At 40.4% G+C, this 27,306-nt stretch overlaps 4 protein-coding genes and 1 pseudogene across 4 annotated transcripts; all 5 read right to left on the minus strand.

The window, feature by feature from the left end:
- Positions 1-4: 4 nt before the first annotated feature.
- LOC103516243 (spectrin alpha chain) lies at positions 5-2,097 on the minus strand (the record flags this gene model as incomplete). Its single annotated transcript, XM_026828700.1, has 2 exons — positions 5-887; positions 2,068-2,097. Coding segments are annotated over 2 exons (913 nt in total), but the record flags the coding sequence as incomplete, so codon positions are not given.
- A 1,038-nt stretch (positions 2,098-3,135) lies between these two features.
- LOC113470328 lies at positions 3,136-4,066 on the minus strand (annotated as a pseudogene).
- Positions 4,067-5,467: 1,401 nt separating this feature from the next.
- Positions 5,468-14,152, minus strand: LOC103516242 (spectrin alpha chain). Its single transcript, XM_008481202.2, has one exon. It carries the CDS (start codon positions 14,126-14,128, stop codon positions 6,884-6,886), a length of 7,245 nt encoding a protein of 2,414 aa, XP_008479424.1. The 5' UTR covers positions 14,129-14,152; the 3' UTR covers positions 5,468-6,883.
- A 2,006-nt stretch (positions 14,153-16,158) lies between these two features.
- LOC103516244 (spectrin alpha chain-like) lies at positions 16,159-24,739 on the minus strand. Its single transcript, XM_026828696.1, has 4 exons — positions 23,101-24,739; positions 21,615-22,319; positions 20,335-20,496; positions 16,159-20,180 (listed from the first exon to the last, which is right to left on the minus strand). The coding sequence occupies exons 1-4, from the start codon at positions 24,713-24,715 to the stop codon at positions 16,555-16,557; spliced, it is 6,108 nt and encodes a 2,035-aa protein (XP_026684497.1). The 5' UTR covers positions 24,716-24,739; the 3' UTR covers positions 16,159-16,554.
- Positions 24,740-24,897: 158 nt separating this feature from the next.
- LOC103516245 (signal recognition particle 19 kDa protein) lies at positions 24,898-27,040 on the minus strand. The gene is made up of 3 exons (XM_008481205.2): positions 26,830-27,040; positions 26,211-26,614; positions 24,898-24,911 (listed from the first exon to the last, which is right to left on the minus strand). Exons 1-3 carry the CDS (start codon positions 26,868-26,870, stop codon positions 24,898-24,900), a joined length of 459 nt encoding a protein of 152 aa, XP_008479427.1. The 5' UTR covers positions 26,871-27,040.
- Positions 27,041-27,306: the final 266 nt, after the last annotated feature.

The raw sequence follows: 27,306 nt of genomic DNA on the forward strand, positions 1-27,306 counted from the left end.
CTGATTTTGTCTCCAAGAGCGGCAAGATCTCTTTCTAGCCCTTCATGTTTACGTTGTAGGGCCTGGACACTTCTCAAGTCTTTGCCCAAATCATTGTTGTTAAGAGCTTCATCTTTTTCTTGGATCCAATCTTTCGTTTCATCAACATCTCTGTGGAAACGCTGTACTTCGTGAGCTGAACCCAACTGAGTTGCTCTCTCTGCAGTGAGTTGTTGAAGAGAGGTCCACTTCTGATTTAAATCTTGAAGCTGAGTCTGGATCTTCAAGGCAGCTTCAGTCTGACCAAGGCTCATCAGTTGCATAGCGATCTCGTTCATTTCAGCAAGTCTGACTTCATTTGCTTTCAAGTCTGATTGGAAGTCATCGAATTTCTTTTGCATTACTTCAACTTGTTCTAGATCTTCACCCACATCTTGTACTTGTGCATGCATTTCTTTATCTTTGATCCAAGTGGCTAGTTCAGCTGCTTCTCTCACCAAGACGTAGGCCTTGACAGTTTCATTCAGCTTGTTCTGTCTCTCTCTAGCAAGAGAGATGAGTTGATCGTATTGGGATTGAATCTGGTTTTGACGTGCAGCGATGGAACTACCATCAGCAAGATTCTGTTGAGAAGCTGTCAGACCAGCTTCCATCTTCTTAACATACGCGGCTGGTACGAAGCCTTGGCGGTCATTGACTTCAACTTTCCACCAATCTTTGTTGTTTGAGTTAAGTAAAGTCAATACATCACTCTTCTTCATTGAAACCTCACGAGGAGACTTCTCAGTATAATCATACAAAGCAATGACACATTCTTTTCCAGTGACATCGATTACGGGAGTTTCTTGTTGTCTGCAAGATTGCGCTTGTTCTCTCAGACCCAAGATAGTGTTTCCGAAAGCTTCAAGATCAGATGCAAAACTCTTTAAAAAAAAAAAAAACCTGTTAATTAGAAGAAGCTAGTGGAACAAGAGATGTTGAAATAATTACTTGTTACCCATTTAAAATCCAATTTACTTATGACTTGATAATTTTATCAAAGGTTGTATTTTAAAAGTTGGAGATTTCAATGCTAACACTAGGTGTGCTTTTAAAGGCATTTTGGATAGCCTCATTGTTAGGAAATACTTAGATTCCTAAAAAGTACCCAACTAGGTATACAAAATGCAAATGTCTTATGTAACTACCTACTTACTGGTAAACTGGTAATAAACAAAGTATGAGGGTAAAGTTATAAATAGTAGTTTCTAGTCTACAAACTGTTGAAGAAAATTGTGAGATCATCTAGGAACTTGGTTATAAGAGTGTAACACCATCATGGGTTTCTTTGCCAATTCATAAATATGCTCAATATTTTATTATTGTTCTTCAAAAATATCTTACATAACTTAGCTACCTACTTACATATCTTTATGCAGGTAATATTTCTCCTAATGGATAACTAAGATTTTATTTTTGTAAATAACTACGGCATTTTTCCAGCTTCCAAATGCTTAGGTAATAAATAATAGTAGGAGCTTAGGAAATATTCTTGATAATAAAAGGAAATTCAAGAGGTACCTAGGTGTTTCAGGAGACCATTTATACTGATGTTAGGAAGTAGTGTTTTAACTCTGAAATCTTGTGCCACACCTCTGCTCTCCTATATTCATGATATATTCAAAAAATTTCCTTATGATTGAACAAATTTTTTCAATCTATAATATAAACATTATTGAATAGCATCATCAGAGCTCATGAGTGCCAAATATGCTCCAGTGATGGATGCCAAGAATTTAAAACTCCAGGCAAAATTCTTACCTTTTGTAGATAAAATACGAATGTACAGATAGGACCAATTTGCAGTTATTCCTAGTAAAAATAGGAACATAGGTACCCTTTTTTTCAATTTTGTACCAGTGAGCATTCCAAATCATGTCAATGGAAAATTTCTACAAAAAGGAGCTGTCACAAATGAGCAGTGACCAGTATTGTTAGGGTTAGGTTGACACATTCTTTTCCAGTGACATCGATTACGGGAGTTTCTTGTTGTCTGCAAGATTGCGCTTGTTCTCTCAGACCCAAGATAGTGTTCCCGAAAGCTTCAAGATCAGATACAAGAGCTTCATGTTTCTTCAGTGGTTAAACACAAAAATGAGCTTTCAAAATTTGAGCAGTGACCAGTGTTAATATAGGGTTAGGTTAAACACAAAAGGAGCTTTCTATTTATTCACATGACGATGATGAGCTTCATAAATTACCTACTTAGTTTCTTGGTTACATACAGAGCTCAGAAATCAGTTTGTTTTGCTCTTCCTATAAAATAAATGCTGTTAGAGACAAAACTAAACATTAAACTTATCGAAGGAGTAGGAAGCCATTATCTGATACAAAAACGACCTACCTACATCAATTCAACTCGGATGTTAACTGGGCAGGTATTCATTCAATATAGACCTCTCAAGAAAAAGCCTAGATTGAAGGTACTTAAATTAATTTATTTCAGCAGTTCAAATAGCATAAAGACCTATCAATCTAGCGGTATTGCAAATATCTATGAACTAACTGTAAATTGATAGCATATTAAGCAGAGGCTAAAAAAACATTTCTGTCCTCACCTTTATTCAAGTCAAGCCAAAACTTTTCAACTACAGCAAATCTCCGTTGGGTGTTTTTCCTTGACTGTTATTTCTCGAAAGCACTTTTCCAAATGGAAAATTATTGATTTTCCCGTTCGAGTAATTAAACTTTATAGAAAGCAGGCTGATAAGAAAAACAAAACACAAATAGGAAACACAGACACACCTCTCTTCTTCCTTCCGACAAAAAAATTCTAAACTTTTTGCTAGTTTTTTCGGATGTTTACGTCAGTTTTGTGAGGGTGACTCATTTTCATAAAGGTGCTGCCATCTGCATAATCGCAAAATCCGCGAACAAAATCGCGAAATCCGCGAACATAATCGCCAAATCCGCGAACAAAATTGCCATAATCACGAAATCCGCGAACATAATCGCCAAATCCGCGAACAAAATCGCGAAATCCGCGAACATAATCGCGAATTCCGCGAACATAATCGGTACCCAACTTTTAACATAGGAATCGACCATTTATTTATAATTTTTACCCATTTGCAACTGCTCCATTAATCCAGAGCTCAAGAAATACTCCTCCTCTACTTATTCTGTGTAAATCAAATGGGTGATGTCAAAGAAAACCCTTGATACTATTATAACTCTCAGTGGTAAGATACAAAATAATACAATTACCTTGTTAATAATACCTCCACTCTCCACCACCCCTTCTGCCCCTACCATGACCATGTCCACACTTTCCATAATATACCCCACCGCAGCATCCAAAATGAGAGTCGCTTCTACACCCTCCTTGTTCAATGCTTCCACTAGATTTTTCCTAGAATAGGAGACAATATGAAGATTTTTGTTAACAAAGTGAATATATAGGTACCATTAGGTCAGAAAATAAGGAAGACCAAGGGAGAAATGCTGCAATGCACTCTCAGTAAAGGTAGAAACACTCTACTGTCAGGAGTATCAGGTCAAGTGAGCTCATGGGGGGTCAGAAATATTGTATGTAAATTGTAATGTAATCCTGCCTCAACATCAGTTGCCTTGTCATGACTCATGACCATGACCCAGGCTGTGGTTATGTATACCGGGTTGGGGAAGGCAAGGTTGGTAATAATATCCCAGGATTGTCCAACCTTTGTGCACCCGAGGGCCATAAGAGATCAAGGTTGGCGGGCCGCAAAGAAGAGACACATCCGAAAGATAGTTTTTTCATTGGTTTTTCACATGCTTCATAGTCGAAAAAGCAATTTCGCACATATTGATGAATTCTTTAGTCATAGAGTTCGCGGGCCGCATGCAGCCCGCGGGTTGGACAACCCTGCGATATCCTGTCTCACCTAGTCCGAGCACTCCGAGCTCATTTCAACCCGGTACATAACCACAACCCCAATCATAATTATGTGATTGAGGCTATGGTTATGTACCGGGTTGAGATAGGCCATTCCCGTCCTTTCTCGGCGTGTGGAAAATGATGTGGTACCTTAACACAGCCTTCATGAGCGTGTAAAGTTGGGGGGAAATTCGAAATTTTGATTTTTTTCCGCAACTTGTACAATCTGAATTTATTTTTTACTTTTTATCTCGAGTTTTCACGTTTATATTATACTTTTCATTTATATTAGATAGGTATTACAAACAAGCGAATTACAAAGCAAACAAAAATAAATATAAAATAAATTTTAAACATGGCCGCCGGGACAGAGGGTTAGAAAAAATACCCAACACTCCCACGCTATCCTTGCTTAAGTTACCACTCCAATGCAAAATTGTAGAAACAATATCCTATCTCACCTCGTCCGAGCTCATCTCAACCCGGTACAAAACCACAGCCACAAACCTCTTTTTTTTTAAGAGGTTTGACAGAGGGAACCGTAACTGCTATGGTCTTATCGTCCTGAAATCGAAGAGAGAAGGAAGACAGGATAGGAGAAAGCCAGCCGTTCCGAGAACGAACATTATCCCATCAGGATAAAATCCGCCCCGGGCGGGAATCGAACCCGCGGCCTAGCACTTACAAGGCAGACGCACTACCATCATAGCAACTAGGCTGGCAACCTATATTTTTAAAAGGTCTAAAATTTGTCTTTTTTAGGTAAATTTTCTCTTTTTTCTACGACTTCTATGCATTTAGATTCTGAGATATACCTAAATCGATCCCCCACAAAACATAAATATGAAAAAGTAAAAAAAGGCCAAGTTCCTATCCAAAAGTGTAGACCTATAAAAGTGGTGAGATCAGAATATTAAGGCCAAGACTGCATTCCCAGTTTTTCGTGTCTGCTGAAAATGCTGGATCTCAATTGCTTCAACGTTCTCTCAAATTTAACTTTGCAATGTTTTCCTTCTATTATTATTTTTATGTTAATGCCGGATAATACCTACCGAATGGGTACCTATTTTTTTTTACATTTGTGGTTTTGTGGGGGAGCTCACTCCTTTTTTCTAAGTGTGTATTTACACATGATTATTATGTACAGATCTCCTTATTACCTACCCAGCTATACATATGAGAGCTTTTGAATTTTTCCGTGAGTTGTTGTTGTTCTTGGTGGGGAAATACCCATCTTATCGATACCTAACTAATCCTAAAGTCAGTAAAAAAGCGGTCGAAATACTGTTAACTCAGTTAACTGTAAAAATACGGTAGAACACCACCAACCGTTGTTCCGATCATAGCGTATAGAAGAGAAGTGTGGAACCCCCCCCCCCCCCCACCCCACCCGAGGGCACAAGGGGAAAAGGACGAGATTTTTCGACTCATTTACATCCCTACTAACTTTATCATGAACAGGAAAGGTGAGAAAGGTCTGATTTCGGAACAGCTGGATTTCTCCTATCCTGTCCTACTTTCCCTTCTATTTTGTACCTTCTTAGTACCTACCTATTATTTATTTTAGAAAATAAAGAACAAAACGTAAGCTTCAAGCTATAAACTCTAGAAAGTAAATAGATTTTATTTCGAAATAAATAATTTTAAATCTTTCTTAACTTTAAGAAGAGCTTACAGTCTAAAGTTATGGATGTCTCAAGAGGAACGTTAGGGGGAACAATGGACATCAACTTTTTACTAAAATATGGAGTGGATAGAAATTTGGTTAAACATTTTTTTTTTTTTTTTTTTTTTTACACCAAAGAGATTAAAAATTTCAAGCTAGTAAATTTAATAGCTGCCCATCCGGCTGTAAAGGACCACATTTTTGTGTTTCAGGAAGTGCACAAAACATTAAAAACTTGCAAGCAATATTGCCTAAATCTTTTTTACTTTTTTTTTCATTCAATATAGGAGAATATGGTTATGATTACTTTTTACAAATTTTCAGCCAACTTTTAAATTCCAAATTTTACATACCTACCTACCAAACTTCAAAATTTCAAATCCATTTAATTTCATTTAAATCAAACAACACACCATTTTTTATTTTTTTTTTAACTTATGAGACATCATAACGTTGTAAACAAATACATAAATAGTAATAATTAATACTATAGTAAAAGCTGCCTAAGTAAAAAGTATTTAATTGCGGACAAAAGTGGAAAAAAATGCAGACCTTCCAAACCTTAAAAAGGCTTAAGAAAATCTAACAAATAACCACATTTCGTCCGATCAAAGTGCTGTTTAAATTTTTCAAGTGATTAAAAAAATAATACGAGGATCTAACGTCTACATTCGAGGGTATAAAAGAATTCATAAACGTATAAAAATAAAGTACTTTGAAACAAAGAATAGTGTGAAAATATCCATGTGGATAAAAAGAATATTAAAAGCAAATAAAATAATACACAACAAAAAAATGTTAGAGAGGTGATAAAATTATTAGGGGAACAGAAAAATGCGATAAAAAGGAGAATAAACATCACTAATCTAATAGGAGAAGAATACAAGGTGGGGGTATACAAATATACTACACAGTGAAAGCTTAAATAATGTTGAAAACTCTCGACTCTCTTCATGTGATAGAAGACCATTTGGTAGGTAATTGATAAAAGTGTTATTTAAACTTTTAAATTATTATAATGCCTAGGAGTACCTTCTTCAGTTTAAGGTACACATACGAGTACATCTACCACAGTGTGTGCCTTTTGACTATATTGTTTTCTGATTTATTTTTTTACTTTACTTATTAGGAACACAAAACATGTCTTATTTGAAGTAGATGTGAGCGTTCTCTTTCCACTGATTTTTAGGAGTTGAAATTTCTTGTCAAGTGCAAGAATATCCTCCAACTCCCATATCAGTGAGAGAGTAGCTACACCATCTGGTACACAAGATTCTGTTGGGTTTGTGTTAGAGGTGTCGAGAAGTTTTCATAGCGCTATCTGTTAGCTGAGGCAGGCATTAGTTTTGAAATAGCGTGCGAGTGAATTCAATATAGTCCAGGGCGCCTGGAATACCGCGTTCTGTTTTCGGATCCACATAGGGTTTCATTCGTTCGACACAGTAGTCTGCCATTTCCTTCGTCAGGTTGGCATACAGTTCCTCCTTGGTGACATAAGGACGGTCAGATGCTGCAATCGCATGGAACGCATTCTCAATCTCTTCAGAACTCTGCACATTCTCTGTTTCCTTGCTGATCATGAACGCCATGTATTCCTGTAAGGACACGTGACCATCTCTATTAGGATCGACAAGGTCCAATATAGCTTCAAACTCTGGATCTGGCTGTCCTTCCTCCACCATGGGAAGATCATAACCTAAAGCTCTCAGACAAGACTTGAATTCTGTCTGGTTGAGTTTTCCACTCTTATCCTTGTCGAAGTGTTTGAACATCATGGAGAATTCTTTCAATGCGTCCTCAGACACACCAGACTGGTTCCTGGCTTGGATTTGTTGTTCCAAGTTGTGTTGCATACGCATGCCTAGCTGATCCAACTGATCCCATTGCTGTGCTAACCCCACAGTACTATGCTCTGTATATCTGTTATCCAGGATCAAATGTTCCTCTAGGATTGCACCAAGGTCTTCTATCTTCTTCAGATCGGATCGTCTGGATCGTACTTCAGCTGCTTTACGTTTAATGGCTTCCAGTTGTTGTTCAAGGGATCCGGTGCCTTCCATCATGGAGGTTCGTGTTTCAGTTAACCACTGGTGGAACGCATTGGCATGCTTGGCGAATTCTTTACGCAGAGCATCGTTCTCATCTTGTCTGGTGGCTTCCTTTGCAAGTTCAATATCTCTTTCCTTGATGATTTTCTGTAGATTCCTCCATGTGTCTTCCAGAGCTTCCATGGTAAACCAGGTGTATGGGTTAGGTCCGACATTGAAACTCTTGATTTGTTGATCTAAAGCAGCAAGCGCTTCAAAGTCAGCCTGGGCGGAAGAGAGAGAGGCTTGGAACTGGGCATGGGCTTCACGTAAGGCACGGATTTCTTCAATGGAGTTACAACGTACGGGATCTGTCAAGTCTTCTTCAGCATTTTCAAACCAAGAATTGAACGAGGATGCCTTCTTAGCGAAAGTCAAGTACAGATCTTCAATTTGACGGAATTGTTCTTGCATACGGAGGAGACGTTGTTTCCTTGCATTGGAATCTCCAAGTAGCTTCTGCCATCTTGCAATGACATCTCCATGTCTCTTGACAATGGCTGGGGTTTGGTCATGGTTGGAAGCGACAAGTTGATCTTTCAAAGTCGTAATGTTCTGAATACCTTCGTGTTCAAAGGCGTGTAGTCCAGCATCGAATGTCTCTTGCTTGGTGAGTAATGTTTGGACAGTTGATAAATCTCTGCCATACTCTTCGGATTTGACATGCGTCTCTTTGTCAGCAATCCATGATTCCACGACATCAGCTTTCCACATGAACTGCAGATAGGCAGAGTTATCCATGAGCTTGGTCTTGCGTTTTGTAGCCAGAGCCATCAGATTGTCCAGTTTCAGTTGCAGTTGTTGACACCGCTGTGTAATGCTATCAGCATGATGGTTTTTAGCTTCAATCAACTTGTTGCCAGCAGAGCAGATGTCTGCACATCTGTCTCTATGGACGCTAAAATCAGTTTCAAACGCGTCATGTTTCTTGAGTAAGCCTTGGACAGCTGCCATGGTATCTCCATAGTCTTCCACAGAGAGTAGCTGTTGTTTCTCACTGATCCAAGCTTCTTCTTCTTCAACTTTAGCCAAGAAGTGTTGATAAGTCAAAGACTCATCAAGCTTCTGTCCACGGTTGGCTGCAAGTTGTTTCAACTCAGACCAGGCTTGGTTCAATAATTTGAGACGTTGTTCAATCTCAGGGACACCAAGGTTTGAAACATCCATCAACTTCTCACCAGTTTCCTGCACATTCTGAATAGCAGGTTGATGAGAAGCTAATTCTGCTTCCAATCTCTTATGTTTCTTCTTCAGGTTTTGAACGCCTGTCAGGTCACGACCATAGTCATCAGAGCCAACTAGGAGTTTCTTCTCCTTGATCCAGGATTCTTCGTCAGCAATATCTCTGAAGAACTGATGCAGAGTATTCGCTTCGTTCAGTCTTGCCTGTCTGTGGGCAGCAAGGTTCTTTATTCTTTCGTATCGTTCGTTGATACTTTGACGTTTCTCCTGGATACTGCTGGCATCAAATTGACCAGAGTCAATCAGAGAATCAGCTTGTCCGTTCATATCTTTAATTCTATCATCATGAGCTTGAATGTCGGCTTCAACCAGCTGGTGTTTTTTGATCAGATTCTGAACAGAGGCCAAATCTTTGCCCGAGTCTTCTGATGTCAGTAAAGATTCAACTTCACCCAACCAGAAGTCTAAATCCTTCACTGCAGCAATGTATGTACGCTGCTTGTTGGCTTCCTTTAGTTTCAAAGATTTCTCCGTGGTCTTCTGGGTGAGGAATTCCCATTGATCAGCAATGGATGCCAGGCGAGCTTGTACAGCTTCTTCAGAACCTACACATTGACGTTTATCAATCAGGTTCTGTCCCATAGCCAAAACACTTTGGATACGGTCAGCATTCGCAGCAAGCTCGGCCTCAAAGGCTTGGTGTTTCTGGTGTTTAGACTGAATATTGGCAGGATCTTTGTAGCTCTCTTCAGTGGCCAGCTGTAGTTTTTCAGCAATCCAATTCTCCATCTCATCAGCATCTCGACTGAATTGTTGCAATGTCTGAGATTCTCCAAGACGAGATCTCTTCTCAATGAGAGCTTCTTTCAACAGACGCCATCTGTCCAGGACTTGCTTACGTTTGTCATCAATAGGTTTAGCAGCATAATGATCAGCAGCAATCAGTTGATCAGCCAAAGTTTGTAGAGCGCCAATTTTCTCTTCATGTGCGTTGATAGCTTTGTCAAAGTCTTCGTGTTTCTTGATGAGAGCTTCAACGTTGTCAGTTTTAGAGTCAACTTCCTCAGCATTAAGGAAAGCCTCTCGTGCAGACATCCAGTTCTCTGCTTGCTCACAATCTCTGTAGAACAGTTGAAGTTCCAAACACTGATCAAGCTGCATGCGACGAGCAATCCAAGCCTTCTCCAAGTCTTCACGGGCTTCAGCTAGATTACCAAGTTTATCCTGGATTTCCACACTAGCATAGTGACCAGACTGAAGGAGTTGCTGTCCAAATAGATCAAAGGCTTGGAAAGTGCCAGTTCTAGCATCAATCTCAGTTCTATGTTCCTGATGACGTTCAAGCAAAGCTTCAGCACCAGTGACGTCATTCGCGAGTTCATCACTAGATACAAGTCCCATCATGCTGTTAATCCATGACATCAGGTCACGGTAATCAGAGAGGAAACGTTGCAAATCATAAGAGTCAAGCAGCTTCTCCTTACGTGTGTTGGCCTTAGCAGTGAGTTGAGTCCACTCTTCGTTGATTTCCTTCTGCTTGGCATAGGTCTGTTCAGCAGTTTCAGGATGGGTCTGCATCAAACGGTTAGCTGTTTCATCCAGCTGCCTGATTTTGTCTCCAAGAGCGGCAAGATCTCTTTCTAGCCCTTCATGTTTACGTTGTAGGGCCTGGACACTTCTCAAGTCTTTGCCCAAATCATTGTTGTTAAGAGCTTCATCTTTTTCTTGGATCCAATCTTTCGTTTCATCAACATCTCTGTGGAAACGCTGTACTTCGTGAGCTGAACCCAACTGAGTTGCTCTCTCTGCAGTGAGTTGTTGAAGAGAGGTCCACTTCTGATTTAAATCTTGAAGCTGAGTCTGGATCTTCAAGGCAGCTTCAGTCTGACCAAGGCTCATCAGTTGCATAGCGATCTCGTTCATTTCAGCAAGTCTGACTTCATTTGCTTTCAAGTCTGATTGGAAGTCATCGAATTTCTTTTGCATTACTTCAACTTGTTCTAGATCTTCACCCACATCTTGTACTTGTGCATGCATTTCTTTATCTTTGATCCAAGTGGCTAGTTCAGCAGCTTCTCTCACCAAGACATAGGCCTTGACAGTTTCATTCAGCTTGTTCTGTCTCTCTCTAGCAAGGGAAATGAGTTGATCGTATTGGGATTGAATCTGGTTCTGACGTGCAGCGATAGAACTACCATCAGCAAGATTCTGTTGAGAAGCTGTGAGACCAGCTTCCATCTTCTTAACGTACGCGGCTGGTACGAACCCTTGACGGTCATTGACTTCAACTTTCCACCAATCTTTGTTGTTTGAGTTGAGAAGGGTCAGTACATCACTCTTCTTCATTGAAACCTCGCGAGGAGACTTTTCAGTATAATCATACAAAGCAATGACACATTCCTTTCCAGTGACATCGATTACTGGAGTTTCTTGTTGTCTGCAAGATTGCGCTTGTTCTCTCAGACCCAAGATAGTGTTTCCGAAAGCTTCAAGATCAGATACAAGAGCTTCATGTTTCTTCAGCAGAGCTTCAGATGAATCTTCATCCTTGCCATAGTCTGTATTGACAACCAAAGGTTCCTTTTCCTTCATCCAGGACTCAGCCTCGTTGGCATCAGCAAAGTATTGATGGGCTTGCAGAGAATCTTCAAGATCTTGTTTTCTCTGTAATGCCTTCTCTTTGAGTTGATTCCAATGATCATTCAAGTTACTTGCTCGGAGACGGATTTCATCGGATGCAAAGTGACCATCATCAATCATCTGTTGAGATGCTTGACACACAGCTGCTACACGGTTCTCATGGTTGTTGATTTCAGATAGCACAGCTTGATGTTTCTTCATTAAATTTTGAACACCAATCAGGTCGCGACCTCTGTTGGTTGAAGCAGCCACAGGTTCCTTCTCTCTAATCCAAGCCTCTTCATCTTCAATATCTCTGAAGAGTTGCTGCACTTGAAGTGAGTCCATGAGACGTTGTTTTCTGTTGTTCATAGGACGCTGAAGATTCTCATAGCGTTCACACATGGCGGCTTGCTTTGCCTTGATATTATCAGCGTCGAAATGCCCACGTTCCAAAAATTGTTCGGTAGCAGCTTTGACACTTTCGATTCTATCCAAGTGAGAAGCGACATCAGCCTCCAGGAGAGCATGCTTCTTCTGAAGATTCTGCACACTTGTAAGATCTTTACCATAATCTTCACTCATTAACTGACCCTCGATCTCGGACAACCATAATTCAATGTCTTCAATCGTTCTATTGAACCCTTGTTGTTGAGAGGCTTCTTGCAGTTTATTACCTTTCTTTTCAGTTGCAGTTGCCAAACTTTCCCACAAGTGAACAATCTGTTCCATGCGTTGTCTGATTTTATCAGATGCATAATGATTTGCTTCAAGAAGTTCTTGTCCAGTAGATGTGATCTCATCCATTCTTGTTTTATTCGCATTCAGTTCTTGCTCAAAGTTCTGATGCTTCTGGACTTTACCATTCAAGTTCGTTGGGTCCAAATAGTTGTCATCGTTGGCAAACTTGAGTTTTTCGGTGACCCAGCTTTTAGTTTCGTCACAATCTCTTTCAAATTGTTGGAATTTGTATGAATCTTCCAGAATGGCTCGTCGTCTGGCGGATTTCTCCAATAATCCAGCACGACGCTTCAGTAGCAGATCTCTTCTCTGAGCGACATCATCAGCAGCATAGTGTTGACCTTCAATCAGTTTGGTGGCAAACTCATCAAGGGCTTTGATTTTTTCTTCCTGAGCTGCCAGAGATTTTTCGAAATCTTCATGTTTCTTGATCAGAGCTTCAACACTATCCAAGGAGTCACCTAGATCTTCATTAGACAGGAAAGCTTCTTGTTTGGCCATCCAAGTGTCAGCTTGTTCAGTATCTCTGTAGAACAGTTGTAAATCCATACATTGCTCGTACAGAATGCGACGTTCCTCCCAGAGTGTCAGTAGATGGGTTTTGTCATTCTCCAAGTTTCTGAGTTTTTCTCTGATATCATCGGCAGCGTAGTGGTTACGATCCAATAGAGATTGACCAGCATCAGCAGTACCACGGAAACTATCTTCACGTGCATCAATCTCTCCCTTGTGTTCCTGGTGTCTCTCCAGGAGAGCCTCTGCACCAGCAACATCCTTGGCAAGTTCATCAGCCGAGATGATTGCCTTCATGTCACTCACCCAAGAGATCAAATCTCTATAATCTGCCAGGAATCTGTGCAAGTAGTAGGACTCGTCCAGCTTTTGTTTTCTTCCCTTAGCTTTTCCAGTCAAACGTTCCCAATACTCAACAATCTCTGCTCGCTTGGCTTGGATTTGATCTCCATGATCACTATGAATGCCACACAGACGATCCGCCTCGGCACCCAGGGTAGATACTTTGTCTTCCAATGCAGCAAGATCTCGTTCCACACCTTCATGTTTTCTCTGGAGTGTTTGGACACTTGCTAAGTCTCTTCCATATTCATCAGAAGAGAGTACAGCGTCCTTCTCTGCAATCCATGCCACGGTCTCATCAGCATCACGATTGAAACGTTGAATCTCATGGGCACCAAATAACTTCTCCTGTCTCATCAATGCCAGCTGCTTCAATCTCATCCATGCCTCACTCAACTCTTCCTTGCGTCGCACGATGGTCTCACGTTCAGGATGGCCCTCCAACACAAGTTTATCAGCAAGTTGATTCACCTCAGTCACTCTGTATTCCTGAGATGCCATATCCTTTTGGAACTCGTCGAACTTTCTTTGCAAAACTTCAACATGTTCCAGGTCAGCTCCAAATTCATCAGCAGTGACGAAAGCTTCCTTGTCATTAATCCAGAACATCACTTCATCACATTGACGGATGAACTGTACCAAAACCAACGCTTGCTGAAGCTTCATCCCTTTCTCTGCCAGCTTGGATAGCAGCAGCTCCCATAGTCTATGAAGTTCTTCCAGTCGCTTGCGAATGACTTCAGACGCGAAATGATTCTGATTGATCATTTCCTTACCAGTGTTGTCAAGTACCACGATAGCATTGCTATGGGCAGCTACTTCCGCTTCGAACGCCTGATGTTTCTGGATCTTGGCTTGCAAGTTGGTTGTCTCCTTGTAGCTCTCATCCGATGCGGCTTGGAGCTTTTCGTAAATCCATGACTCAAGCTCGTCAGCATCTCTCTTGAAATACTGAAAACGTCTTGAATCTTCGAGTTTTTCTCGTTTCGATCGGGCTTCTGACTTGAAGTCAGCATAACGGTTGAGGACTTGCTCTCGCCTCTCTTGGATGTCGTTGGCGGTCTCCAAGATTTTCACCTCCTTCACTGTAATCTGATCCATTTTGGCTGAAAATGAAAGAAAAAATAAACGATGTTAAGAGGTGGTCTATTTTCTATACATTGAAGTAACATTAAGTAGTTGTGACAAAGTGTAAAGTAGACTTTACACAAATAATAAAATAATAGGTATAACATTAGTAAAAATTATTTAATGGAACTTAGGATACATATAAAAAATGATAGTCATAGTTTTGCAGCTAAAAAAGAACAAAAGGACAGAAGAGAGATGAGTGTTTAATGAATGGAGACACACTGAAATGAATCAGCTGCTATCTCTGACAGGGTTATTTGTCTCAATGCCACAGCATAGTAGGAGTGTAGCTACTCATCTCATAAGCATAGTGTGTATGTATTTTTTTTTTTTTTTTTTGTACCATTACACTCTGTTCCATCTTCTTTATTAATCTCATTCAGGATTTCGATTTTTTTTTTTTTTTTTTTATGTATATTTAAGCCTGGTTTGCTTGGACGGTAGCACATCTGCCTTGTAAGTGCTAGGTCACAGGTTTGATTCCCGCCCTGGGCAACCTTCATCCTAAAAAGATAAGTTTTTTTCTAAGGATAGCTGGCTTTCTCCTATCCTGTATTCCTTCTCTTTGCTTCTGAGACAAAAAGATCTCAAGTTACAAAAAAAAAAAAAGCAAAGTATGGAGGTCAGTATGAACATTTTCAAACACCTTTAGGTAGTGAGAAATAGGTTCACTACATATGTGCCAAACGAGAACACTTCCCAATCAGTGGTATGTATATTTCCCATTTATAAAAATAAAATTCTCACATCCTAGGTATTCAATGGAACATTTTCCATTAATAAAAATCTAATGTCCCACTAATAATAATCTAGGTACTAACTAGGGGTCGCAAATCCCGCACGTTTCCAATCCCGCGGGATCCCGCGCGGGATTTGGCCAATCCCGCGGGATCCAGCGCGGGATCCCGCACTTATGCAATTGAAGGGGCAACATAGGTATTTATCACCTAAACCCCCGCCAAAGGTGACTGAAACTCTTTCTTTGCGATTTTCTTTCTATTTGAAGTAATTGCTAACCTTTTAATCACAAAACTGTACAATAGGTAAACAAAATTTAATTCGTTTTCATCGTCACCATCATCATAACCAGCTGTTATCAATCCACTGCTGAATAAAGATAACGATCTTTACCACAATTGTCTTATTTAAATTCGTTTTTAAAGAAAATAAAAATTACAGCGTTTATACCGTGAAAATAGAAACTTGTGGATAAAAACAAAACAAAAAATTAAACAAACAGAACATGAATTCAAGTAAACAGAACAAACAGAACAGAATTGAAAATTGAAAGTAGGTAAAAATTGTCAAATGAATTAAATCTTAGTCAATATGTAGGCATGGTCCATGGTCAGTTGATGGTCTGCATTTGTTCATCTGAAAGTGAGATCTCAAAAAACATAAACTTGACAAACTTTGGTCTGACAATCTGGTCCTCAAGTGAGAACATATTAAACCAGCGGCTGAAAAAGCTCTTTCTACTTCAACGGATGTAGGAGGAATGGATAGAAATACAAGATTTGCAAGACCAATATCATCCTTTCAAATCAGGAGAACAAAAGAAACACTACTTGAAACCAGACTACCTGTAGACAGAAAAATCAAGGTGCCTGTAGAGTTCATAAAAAAAGGGTTATTCGACCTATTTTAAACCTTTTCTTTGTGGTATTTTTATCTTAATTCATGGATCCATTAATTCCGAAAAATCCCGCAAATCCCGCAAATCCAGCAAATCCAGCAGCTAAAAACTGCGGGATTGCGAGATTGGAAAAAGGTGCGGGATCCCGCGGGATTGCGGGATCCCGCATTGCAACCCCTAGTAATGCTACTGGCGGTCTGACAGCCCTGGGTTGGACAAATTTAGGTCTGTCAGACAGTCGGCCCGCCGGAAAAATGCGATAAAAAGGAGAATAAACATCACTAATCTAATAGGAGAAGAATACAAGGTGGGGGTATACAAATATACTACACAGTGAAAGCTTAAATAATGTTGAAAACTCTCGACTCTCTTCATGTGATAGAAGACCATTTGGTAGGTAATTGATAAAAGTGTTATTTAAACTTTTAAATTATTATAATGCCTAGGAGTACCTTCTTCAGTTTAAGGTACACATACGAGTACATCTACCACAGTGTGTGCCTTTTGACTATATTGTTTTCTGATTTATTTTTTTACTTTACTTATTAGGAACACAAAACATGTCTTATTTGAAGTAGATGTGAGCGTTCTCTTTCCACTGATTTTTAGGAGTTGAAATTTCTTGTCAAGTGCAAGAATATCCTCCAACTCCCATATCAGTGAGAGAGTAGCTACACCATCTGGTACACAAGATTCTGTTGGGTTTGTGTTAGAGGTGTCGAGAAGTTTTCATAGCGCTATCTGTTAGCTGAGGCAGGCATTAGTTTTGAAATAGCGTGCGAGTGAATTCAATATAGTCCAGGGCGCCTGGAATACCGCGTTCTGTTTTCGGATCCACATAGGGTTTCATTCGTTCGACACAGTAGTCTGCCATTTCCTTCGTCAGGTTGGCATACAGTTCCTCCTTGGTGACATAAGGACGGTCAGATGCTGCAATCGCATGGAACGCATTCTCAATCTCTTCAGAACTCTGCACATTCTCTGTTTCCTTGCTGATCATGAACGCCATGTATTCCTGTAAGGACACGTGACCATCTCTATTAGGATCGACAAGGTCCAATATAGCTTCAAACTCTGGATCTGGCTGTCCTTCCTCCACCATGGGAAGATCATAACCTAAAGCTCTCAGACAAGACTTGAATTCTGTCTGGTTGAGTTTTCCACTCTTATCCTTGTCGAAGTGTTTGAACATCATGGAGAATTCTTTCAATGCGTCCTCAGACACACCAGACTGGTTCCTGGCTTGGATTTGTTGTTCCAAGTTGTGTTGCATACGCATGCCTAGCTGATCCAACTGATCCCATTGCTGTGCTAACCCCACAGTACTATGCTCTGTATATCTGTTATCCAGGATCAAATGTTCCTCTAGGATTGCACCAAGGTCTTCTATCTTCTTCAGATCGGATCGTCTGGATCGTACTTCAGCTGCTTTACGTTTAATGGCTTCCAGTTGTTGTTCAAGGGATCCGGTGCCTTCCATCATGGAGGTTCGTGTTTCAGTTAACCACTGGTGGAACGCATTGGCATGCTTGGCGAATTCTTTACGCAGAGCATCGTTCTCATCTTGTCTGGTGGCTTCCTTTGCAAGTTCAATATCTCTTTCCTTGATGATTTTCTGTAGATTCCTCCATGTGTCTTCCAGAGCTTCCATGGTAAACCAGGTGTATGGGTTAGGTCCGACATTGAAACTCTTGATTTGTTGATCTAAAGCAGCAAGCGCTTCAAAGTCAGCCTGGGCGGAAGAGAGAGAGGCTTGGAACTGGGCATGGGCTTCACGTAAGGCACGGATTTCTTCAATGGAGTTACAACGTACGGGATCTGTCAAGTCTTCTTCAGCATTTTCAAACCAAGAATTGAACGAGGATGCCTTCTTAGCGAAAGTCAAGTACAGATCTTCAATTTGACGGAATTGTTCTTGCATACGGAGGAGACGTTGTTTCCTTGCATTGGAATCTCCAAGTAGCTTCTGCCATCTTGCAATGACATCTCCATGTCTCTTGACAATGGCTGGGGTTTGGTCATGGTTGGAAGCGACAAGTTGATCTTTCAAAGTCGTAATGTTCTGAATACCTTCGTGTTCAAAGGCGTGTAGTCCAGCATCGAATGTCTCTTGCTTGGTGAGTAATGTTTGGACAGTTGATAAATCTCTGCCATACTCTTCGGATTTGACATGCGTCTCTTTGTCAGCAATCCATGATTCCACGACATCAGCTTTCCACATGAACTGCAGATAGGCAGAGTTATCCATGAGCTTGGTCTTGCGTTTTGTAGCCAGAGCCATCAGATTGTCCAGTTTCAGTTGCAGTTGTTGACACCGCTGTGTAATGCTATCAGCATGATGGTTTTTAGCTTCAATCAACTTGTTGCCAGCAGAGCAGATGTCTGCACATCTGTCTCTATGGACGCTAAAATCAGTTTCAAACGCGTCATGTTTCTTGAGTAAGCCTTGGACAGCTGCCATGGTATCTCCATAGTCTTCCACAGAGAGTAGCTGTTGTTTCTCACTGATCCAAGCTTCTTCTTCTTCAACTTTAGCCAAGAAGTGTTGATAAGTCAAAGACTCATCAAGCTTCTGTCCACGGTTGGCTGCAAGTTGTTTCAACTCAGACCAGGCTTGGTTCAATAATTTGAGACGTTGTTCAATCTCAGGGACACCAAGGTTTGAAACATCCATCAACTTCTCACCAGTTTCCTGCACATTCTGAATAGCAGGTTGATGAGAAGCTAATTCTGCTTCCAATCTCTTATGTTTCTTCTTCAGGTTTTGAACGCCTGTCAGGTCACGACCATAGTCATCAGAGCCAACTAGGAGTTTCTTCTCCTTGATCCAGGATTCTTCGTCAGCAATATCTCTGAAGAACTGATGCAGAGTATTCGCTTCGTTCAGTCTTGCCTGTCTGTGGGCAGCAAGGTTCTTTATTCTTTCGTATCGTTCGTTGATACTTTGACGTTTCTCCTGGATACTGCTGGCATCAAATTGACCAGAGTCAATCAGAGAATCAGCTTGTCCGTTCATATCTTTAATTCTATCATCATGAGCTTGAATGTCGGCTTCAACCAGCTGGTGTTTTTTGATCAGATTCTGAACAGAGGCCAAATCTTTGCCCGAGTCTTCTGATGTCAGTAAAGATTCAACTTCACCCAACCAGAAGTCTAAATCCTTCACTGCAGCAATGTATGTACGCTGCTTGTTGGCTTCCTTTAGTTTCAAAGATTTCTCCGTGGTCTTCTGGGTGAGGAATTCCCATTGATCAGCAATGGATGCCAGGCGAGCTTGTACAGCTTCTTCAGAACCAACACATTGACGTTTATCAATCAGGTTTTGTCCCATAGCTAGAACACTTTGAATACGGTCAGCGTTGGCAGCAAGCTCGGCCTCAAAGGCTTGATGTTTCTGGTGTTTGGATTGAATATTGGCAGGATCTTTGTAGCTCTCTTCAGTGGCCAGCTGTAGTTTTTCAGCGATCCAATTTTCCATCTCATCAGCATCTCGACTGAATTGTTGCAGTGTTTGAGATTCTCCAAGACGAGATCTCTTTTCAATGAGAGCTTCTTTCAATAGACGCCATCTGTCCAGGACTTGCTTGCGTTTGTCATCAATTGGTTTAGCAGCATAATGATCAGCAGCAATCAGTTGATCAGCCAAAGTTTGTAGAGCGCCAATTTTCTCTTCATGTGCGTTGATAGCTTTGTCAAAGTCTTCGTGTTTCTTGATGAGAGCTTCAACGTTGTCAGTTTTAGAGTCAACTTCCTCAGCATTAAGGAAAGCCTCTCGTGCAGACATCCAGTTCTCTGCTTGCTCACAATCTCTGTAGAACAGTTGAAGTTCCAAACACTGATCAAGCTGCATGCGACGAGCAATCCAAGCCTTCTCCAAGTCTTCACGGGCTTCAGCTAGATTACCAAGTTTATCCTGGATTTCCACACTAGCATAGTGACCAGACTGAAGGAGTTGCTGTCCAAATAGATCAAAGGCTTGGAAAGTGCCAGTTCTAGCATCAATCTCAGTTCTATGTTCCTGATGACGTTCAAGCAAAGCTTCAGCACCAGTGACGTCATTCGCGAGTTCATCACTAGATACAAGTCCCATCATGCTGTTAATCCATGACATCAGGTCACGGTAATCAGAGAGGAAACGTTGCAAATCATAAGAGTCAAGCAGCTTCTCCTTACGTGTGTTGGCCTTAGCAGTGAGTTGAGTCCACTCTTCGTTGATTTCCTTCTGCTTGGCATAGGTCTGCTCAGCAGTTTCAGGATGGGTCTGCATCAAACGGTTAGCTGTTTCATCCAGCTGTCTGATTTTGTCTCCAAGAGCGGCAAGATCTCTTTCTAGCCCTTCATGTTTACGTTGTAGGGCCTGGACACTTCTCAAGTCTTTGCCCATTCAGCAGTTTCAGGATGGGTCTGCATCAAACGGTTAGCTGTTTCATCCAGCTGCCTGATTTTGTCTCCAAGAGCGGCAAGATCTCTTTCTAGCCCTTCATGTTTACGTTGTAGGGCCTGGACACTTCTCAAGTCTTTGCCCAGATCATTTCCTTACCAGTGTTGTCAAGTACCACGATAGCATTGCTATGGGCAGCGACTTCTGCTTCGAACGCCTGATGTTTCTGGATCTTGGCTTGCAAGTTGGTTGTCTCCTTGTAGCTCTCATCCGATGCGGCTTGGAGCTTTTCGTAAATCCATGACTCAAGCTCGTCAGCATCTCTCTTGAAATACTGAAAACGTCGAAAAAGTCAAAACTTGGTGGCTCATGTACATTTTTGTTTGGAAATCAGCCGCCTTGCTGTATGGCAAATCAGTGCTAGAATTTATGTGCTCCAATACATCAGCCGCCTTTCAATATGCACATTCTTCAGATAGTGCGTCAAAACGCCGCTAGGTAGCGTGCAGTGCAGAGTTCAAGGAGGTAAAATTTTGTGGATAATGCGAGAGTTCTGAAAAAAGTTGACAAATAAAAATTTTCAATCGCCATTTTTTTCCTGGCTTTCGGTGGCCGAAAAATTTTAAAAAACGAATTTAGATCATTTTATAAACTTTTAAAGCACGAATTTACATTAATATGAAATTTTAAAGTCACATATCTACACATAGTAAGATCCTCTCGTGGAAAAGTAAAACTTTGAAATTTTGCAAATTTGCTTTGGGCTCCACTTTAGCCTGACTCTCAGACCTTATCTAGCCCATATTGACCTTCACTGGCTTTCGGTGGCCGAAATTTTTTTAAAAACGAATTTAGATCATTTTATAAACTTTTAAAGCACGAATTTACATTAATATGAAATTTTAAAGTCACATTATCTACACATAGTAAGATCCTCTTGTAGAAAAGTAAAACTTTGAAATTTTGCAAATTTGCTTTGGGCTCCACTTTAGCCTGACTCTCAGACCTTATCTAGCCCATATTGACCTTCCGGATAATTTTCTTCAATTTTTTTGAATGGTGAGGTTATGTCCTTTTTCTTTATCAATTTCTTATCAAAATTATCAGAAACTTGTCATTTTTTCGCACTGAGTGAGTGATGGTAAGTATTTTTGGGTATTTTTGGAACCCAGGCAAAAAATATAGTAGACAGTAACATTTCAATATTTCACAATAGAGATGTTTGGTTGTTAGACAGCTTTGAACAAATTTGAGGATCCCTATCTTCTAGAAATTTGACCAAGTAGGTCACCCTATTATGGATCGTGCTTAGGAGAGGTCTCCAGTTTGCTTGCTTTTCTGGTTAGCAGGACAGTATCACAAATCTACCTCCATAGGCTTGCTTTGTCCCAATAAAATGTCCCTTAGATCTTTAAAATGCTTGCCAAATCAAATAGGACGCTGAAGATTCTCATAGCGTTCACACATGGCGGCTTGCTTTGCCTTGATATTATCAGCGTCGAAATGCCCACGTTCCAAAAATTGTTCGGTAGCAGCTTTGACACTTTCGATTCTATCCAAGTGAGAAGCGACATCAGCCTCCAGGAGAGCATGCTTCTTCTGAAGATTCTGCACACTTGTAAGATCTTTACCATAATCTTCACTCATTAACTGACCCTCGATCTCGGACAACCATAATTCAATGTCTTCAATCGTTCTATTGAACCCTTGTTGTTGAGAGGCTTCTTGCAGTTTATTACCTTTCTTTTCAGTTGCAGTTGCCAAACTTTCCCACAAGTGAACAATCTGTTCCATGCGTTGTCTGATTTTATCAGATGCATAATGATTTGCTTCAAGAAGTTCTTGTCCAGTAGATGTGATCTCATCCATTCTTGTTTTATTCGCATTCAGTTCTTGCTCAAAGTTCTGATGCTTCTGGACTTTACCATTCAAGTTCGTTGGGTCCAAATAGTTGTCATCGTTGGCAAACTTGAGTTTTTCGGTGACCCAGCTTTTAGTTTCGTCACAATCTCTTTCAAATTGTTGGAATTTGTATGAATCTTCCAGAATGGCTCGTCGTCTGGCGGATTTCTCCAATAATCCAGCACGACGCTTCAGTAGCAGATCTCTTCTCTGAGCGACATCATCAGCAGCATAGTGTTGACCTTCAATCAGTTTGGTGGCAAACTCATCAAGGGCTTTGATTTGCATAGTGTTGACCTTCAATAAGCTTGGTGGCAAACTCATCAAGGGCTTTGATTTTTTCTTCCTGAGCTGCCAGAGATTTTTCGAAATCTTCATGTTTCTTGATTAGAGCTTCAACACTATCCAAGGAGTCACCTAGATCTTCATTGGAGAGGAAAGCTTCTTGTTTGGCCATCCAGGTGTCAGCTTGTTCAGTGTCTCTATAGAACAGTTGTAAATCCATGCATTGCTCATACAGAATACGACGTTCCTCCCAGAGTGTCAGTAGATGGGTTTTGTCATTCTCCAAGTTTCTGAGTTTTTCTCTAATATCATCGGCAGCGTAGTGGTTACGATCCAACAGAGACTGACCAGCATCAGCAGTACCACGGAAACTATCTTCACGTGCATCAATCTCTCCCTTGTGTTCCTGATGTCTTTCTAGGAGAGCCTCTGCGCCAGCAACATCCTTGGCAAGTTCATCAGCCGAGATGATGGCCTTCATGTCACTGACCCAAGAGATCAAATCTCTGTAATCTGCCAAGAATCTGTGCAAGTAGTAGGACTCGTCCAGCTTTTGTTTTCTTCCCTTAGCTTTTCCAGTCAAACGTTCCCAATACTCAACAATCTCTTCAAATTGTTGGAATTTGTATGAATCTTCCAGAATGGCTCGTCGTCTGGCGGATTTCTCCAATAATCCAGCACGACGCTTCAGTAGCAGATCTCTTCTCTGAGCGACATCATCAGCAGCATAGTGTTGACCTTCAATCAGTTTGGTGGCAAACTCATCAAGGGCTTTGATTTTTTCTTCCTGAGCTGCCAGAGATTTTTCGAAATCTTCATGTTTCTTGATCAGAGCTTCAACACTATCCAAGGAGTCACCTAGATCTTCATTAGACAGGAAAGCTTCTTGTTTGGCCATCCAAGTGTCAGCTTGTTCAGTATCTCTGTAGAACAGTTGTAAATCCATACATTGCTCGTACAGAATGCGACGTTCCTCCCAGAGTGTCAGTAGATGGGTTTTGTCATTCTCCAAGTTTCTGAGTTTTTCTCTGATATCATCGGCAGCGTAGTGGTTACGATCCAATAGAGATTGACCAGCATCAGCAGTACCACGGAAACTATCTTCACGTGCATCAATCTCTCCCTTGTGTTCCTGGTGTCTCTCCAGGAGAGCCTCTGCACCAGCAACATCCTTGGCAAGTTCATCAGCCGAGATGATTGCCTTCATGTCACTCACCCAAGAGATCAAATCTCTATAATCTGCCAGGAATCTGTGCAAGTAGTAGGACTCGTCCAGCTTTTGTTTTCTTCCCTTAGCTTTTCCAGTCAAACGTTCCCAATACTCAACAATCTCTGCTCGCTTGGCTTGGATTTGATCTCCATGATCACTATGAATGCCACACAGACGATCCGCCTCGGCACCCAGGGTAGATACTTTGTCTTCCAATGCAGCAAGATCTCGTTCCACACCTTCATGTTTTCTCTGGAGTGTTTGGACACTTGCTAAGTCTCTTCCATATTCATCAGAAGAGAGTACAGCGTCCTTCTCTGCAATCCATGCCACGGTCTCATCAGCATCACGATTGAAACGTTGAATCTCATGGGCACCAAATAACTTCTCCTGTCTCATCAATGCCAGCTGCTTCAATCTCATCCATGCCTCACTCAACTCTTCCTTGCGTCGCACGATGGTCTCACGTTCAGGATGGCCCTCCAACACAAGTTTATCAGCAAGTTGATTCACCTCAGTCACTCTGTATTCCTGAGATGCCATATCCTTTTGGAACTCGTCGAACTTTCTTTGCAAAACTTCAACATGTTCCAGGTCAGCTCCAAATTCATCAGCAGTGACGAAAGCTTCCTTGTCATTAATCCAGAACATCACTTCATCACATTGACGGATGAACTGTACCAAAACCAACGCTTGCTGAAGCTTCATCCCTTTCTCTGCCAGCTTGGATAGCAGCAGCTCCCATAGTCTATGAAGTTCTTCCAGTCGCTTGCGAATGACTTCAGACGCGAAATGATTCTGATTGATCATTTCCTTACCAGTGTTGTCAAGTACCACGATAGCATTGCTATGGGCAGCTACTTCCGCTTCGAACGCCTGATGTTTCTGGATCTTGGCTTGCAAGTTGGTTGTCTCCTTGTAGCTCTCATCCGATGCGGCTTGGAGCTTTTCGTAAATCCATGACTCAAGCTCGTCAGCATCTCTCTTGAAATACTGAAAACGTCTTGAATCTTCGAGTTTTTCTCGTTTCGATCGGGCTTCTGACTTGAAGTCAGCATAACGGTTGAGGACTTGCTCTCGCCTCTCTTGGATGTCGTTGGCGGTCTCCAAGATTTTCACCTCCTTCACTGTAATCTGATCCATTTTGGCTGAAAATGAAAGAAAAAATAAACGATGTTAAGAGGTGGTCTATTTTCTATACATTGAAGTAACATTAAGTAGTTGTGACAAAGTGTAAAGTAGACTTTACACAAATAATAAAATAATAGGTATAACATTAGTAAAAATTATTTAATGGAACTTAGGATACATATAAAAAATGATAGTCATAGTTTTGCAGCTAAAAAAGAACAAAAGGACAGAAGAGAGATGAGTGTTTAATGAATGGAGACACACTGAAATGAATCAGCTGCTATCTCTGACAGGGTTATTTGTCTCAATGCCACAGCATAGTAGGAGTGTAGCTACTCATCTCATAAGCATAGTGTGTATGTATTTTTTTTTTTTTTTTTTGTACCATTACACTCTGTTCCATCTTCTTTATTAATCTCATTCAGGATTTCGATTTTTTTTTTTTTTTTTTTATGTATATTTAAGCCTGGTTTGCTTGGACGGTAGCACATCTGCCTTGTAAGTGCTAGGTCACAGGTTTGATTCCCGCCCTGGGCAACCTTCATCCTAAAAAGATAAGTTTTTTTCTAAGGATAGCTGGCTTTCTCCTATCCTGTATTCCTTCTCTTTGCTTCTGAGACAAAAAGATCTCAAGTTACAAAAAAAAAAAAAGCAAAGTATGGAGGTCAGTATGAACATTTTCAAACACCTTTAGGTAGTGAGAAATAGGTTCACTACATATGTGCCAAACGAGAACACTTCCCAATCAGTGGTATGTATATTTCCCATTTATAAAAATAAAATTCTCACATCCTATGTATTCAATGGAACATTTTCCACTAATAAAAATCTACTGTCCCACTAATAATAATCTAGGTACTAACCCATTCTGTATCTCCAGACACATTACTTAATAAATAGCAAAACCTACCTACTGCAGGAATGTGATATGTAAATTGATCATCACAGTCAAGTAGCTAGATGTATAGGCACATAGTTTCATATGCATATATATAGGCATATAGTTTCATAGCAGAATGATATCATAGTTCCTATATGGCATATTAATTTCTCTCTCAGTCAATAGAGATAGCTAGACATAGACAACCTGTATTCAGTTTGCTGATAAGACTTTTTTTTTACATAAGTAGGTAAATATTCTAGTGAAGTGAATGAAAATATTTCATTGATTTCACTTGTGAAATTCTAATTTAGGGTAAGGTTAATAAACAATATTGCAATCATCCCAAAAATGCCTGCTTATTTGTAGAACCCAGAGTGGAAGGGATGTTGCAATATTTATTTGTTATTATCTATTTACTTAAAATCCAATTTACTTAAACTGGATAATTTTATCAAATGTATTTTTAAAGTTAGAAATTTATTAAATGTACAAGCTTCATTATTGTATTAAATAGTTACATGAAAAGGTAACAAATAAGTACCTATCAGGTATACAAAACCTTTTTTTTTAGTTAAGCAAGGTCTTTTTAATGAATTGTTAGTGTATGTATTATTCTTTAATAACCCATCAAATATACGAGACCTTGCTTCTTACCACCACCGCCTCCACCGGACAAATCTCTCTGTTGATTTTGTTCCGAGTTAGCCTGTTTCCCCTGTCGGGACTTCAGTTTTGGAATGAGTGCACCCAGGTGTAGCATAACAGCTTCCCGTGTTGGAAAATCAGGGTTCACCGGAGATCCATCATCATTTTTCAGTTGTACTCGGGCACGTCCTCGGACAAAGTGTTCTTTGCTAATCTCCCGCGGGTAAAGTTTGTTCTCGATGTGATATTTGAGCCCAGTGGTGGAAAGGACATCATCAATATCTTTGTAGGTTGGATTGTCCACAGCCTTTGCCTTTGGGATTCTTCTGCCCTCGGCTAGGGTTTTCTTGCGGTTTATGTAAGCTGGGTAGATGCAGACCCATCTGAAATAGAAAGATAAGAAATTACAAAGTTTTGAAGGGAAAAAAGTTTGTAGCCAGATAACGACAAAAAGTACCTAGGTCTCAAGTTAAACCTATAACACAAAGGTTTCTAGGATAGCTGTTACCTTTGTATATGTTACCTCAATATTGAGATGTCATTAGGTTTAAGTCCTAGCCTGAATTATTGGACAGTTATCTTTATCTTAGCAACTTACCTTTCCACATCAGTGTGTTTCTTGGTGTCTATAGTAGCCATATGTTTGGTAATGAGCTGCAAGGGTCAAACTAACAGCTATGTTGACAGCTCGTGCATCCAATGATCACTTGTTAGGTATTCCTCCTGGAATATTTACAGGAAACGCATATTTGACAAAATCAATGAAAGTGTTCTAAAAATTCTAAAATTTCCTTTTTTTTAATTTCAAATGATGATGTTTTCATTTTCAAAAATTCGCGCCACTGCCAGGTTGGCAGATAAGAAAAGTCATGGTCTGAAAAAAAAAATCAAAAAGATCTACTTATGTGCTAAGGCCCGGGTCACAACCTTTTTTACATGGTTTTTAAATACATTTTCGTTACTTTTCGCCAAACGTTCAACCGTCCAGGTACCAACCACGCACAACGTTTCTGAACTTTATAGATCCATAGGGAAAGCTGCTTCAGTCAGACAATCAGAGAATCAGACCGAAAAA

Source organism: Diaphorina citri, unplaced genomic scaffold (assembly GCF_000475195.1).
Source record: "Diaphorina citri unplaced genomic scaffold, Diaci psyllid genome assembly version 1.1 scaffold1520, whole genome shotgun sequence".
NCBI classification, from domain to species: Eukaryota; Metazoa; Arthropoda; class Insecta; order Hemiptera; family Psyllidae; genus Diaphorina; species Diaphorina citri.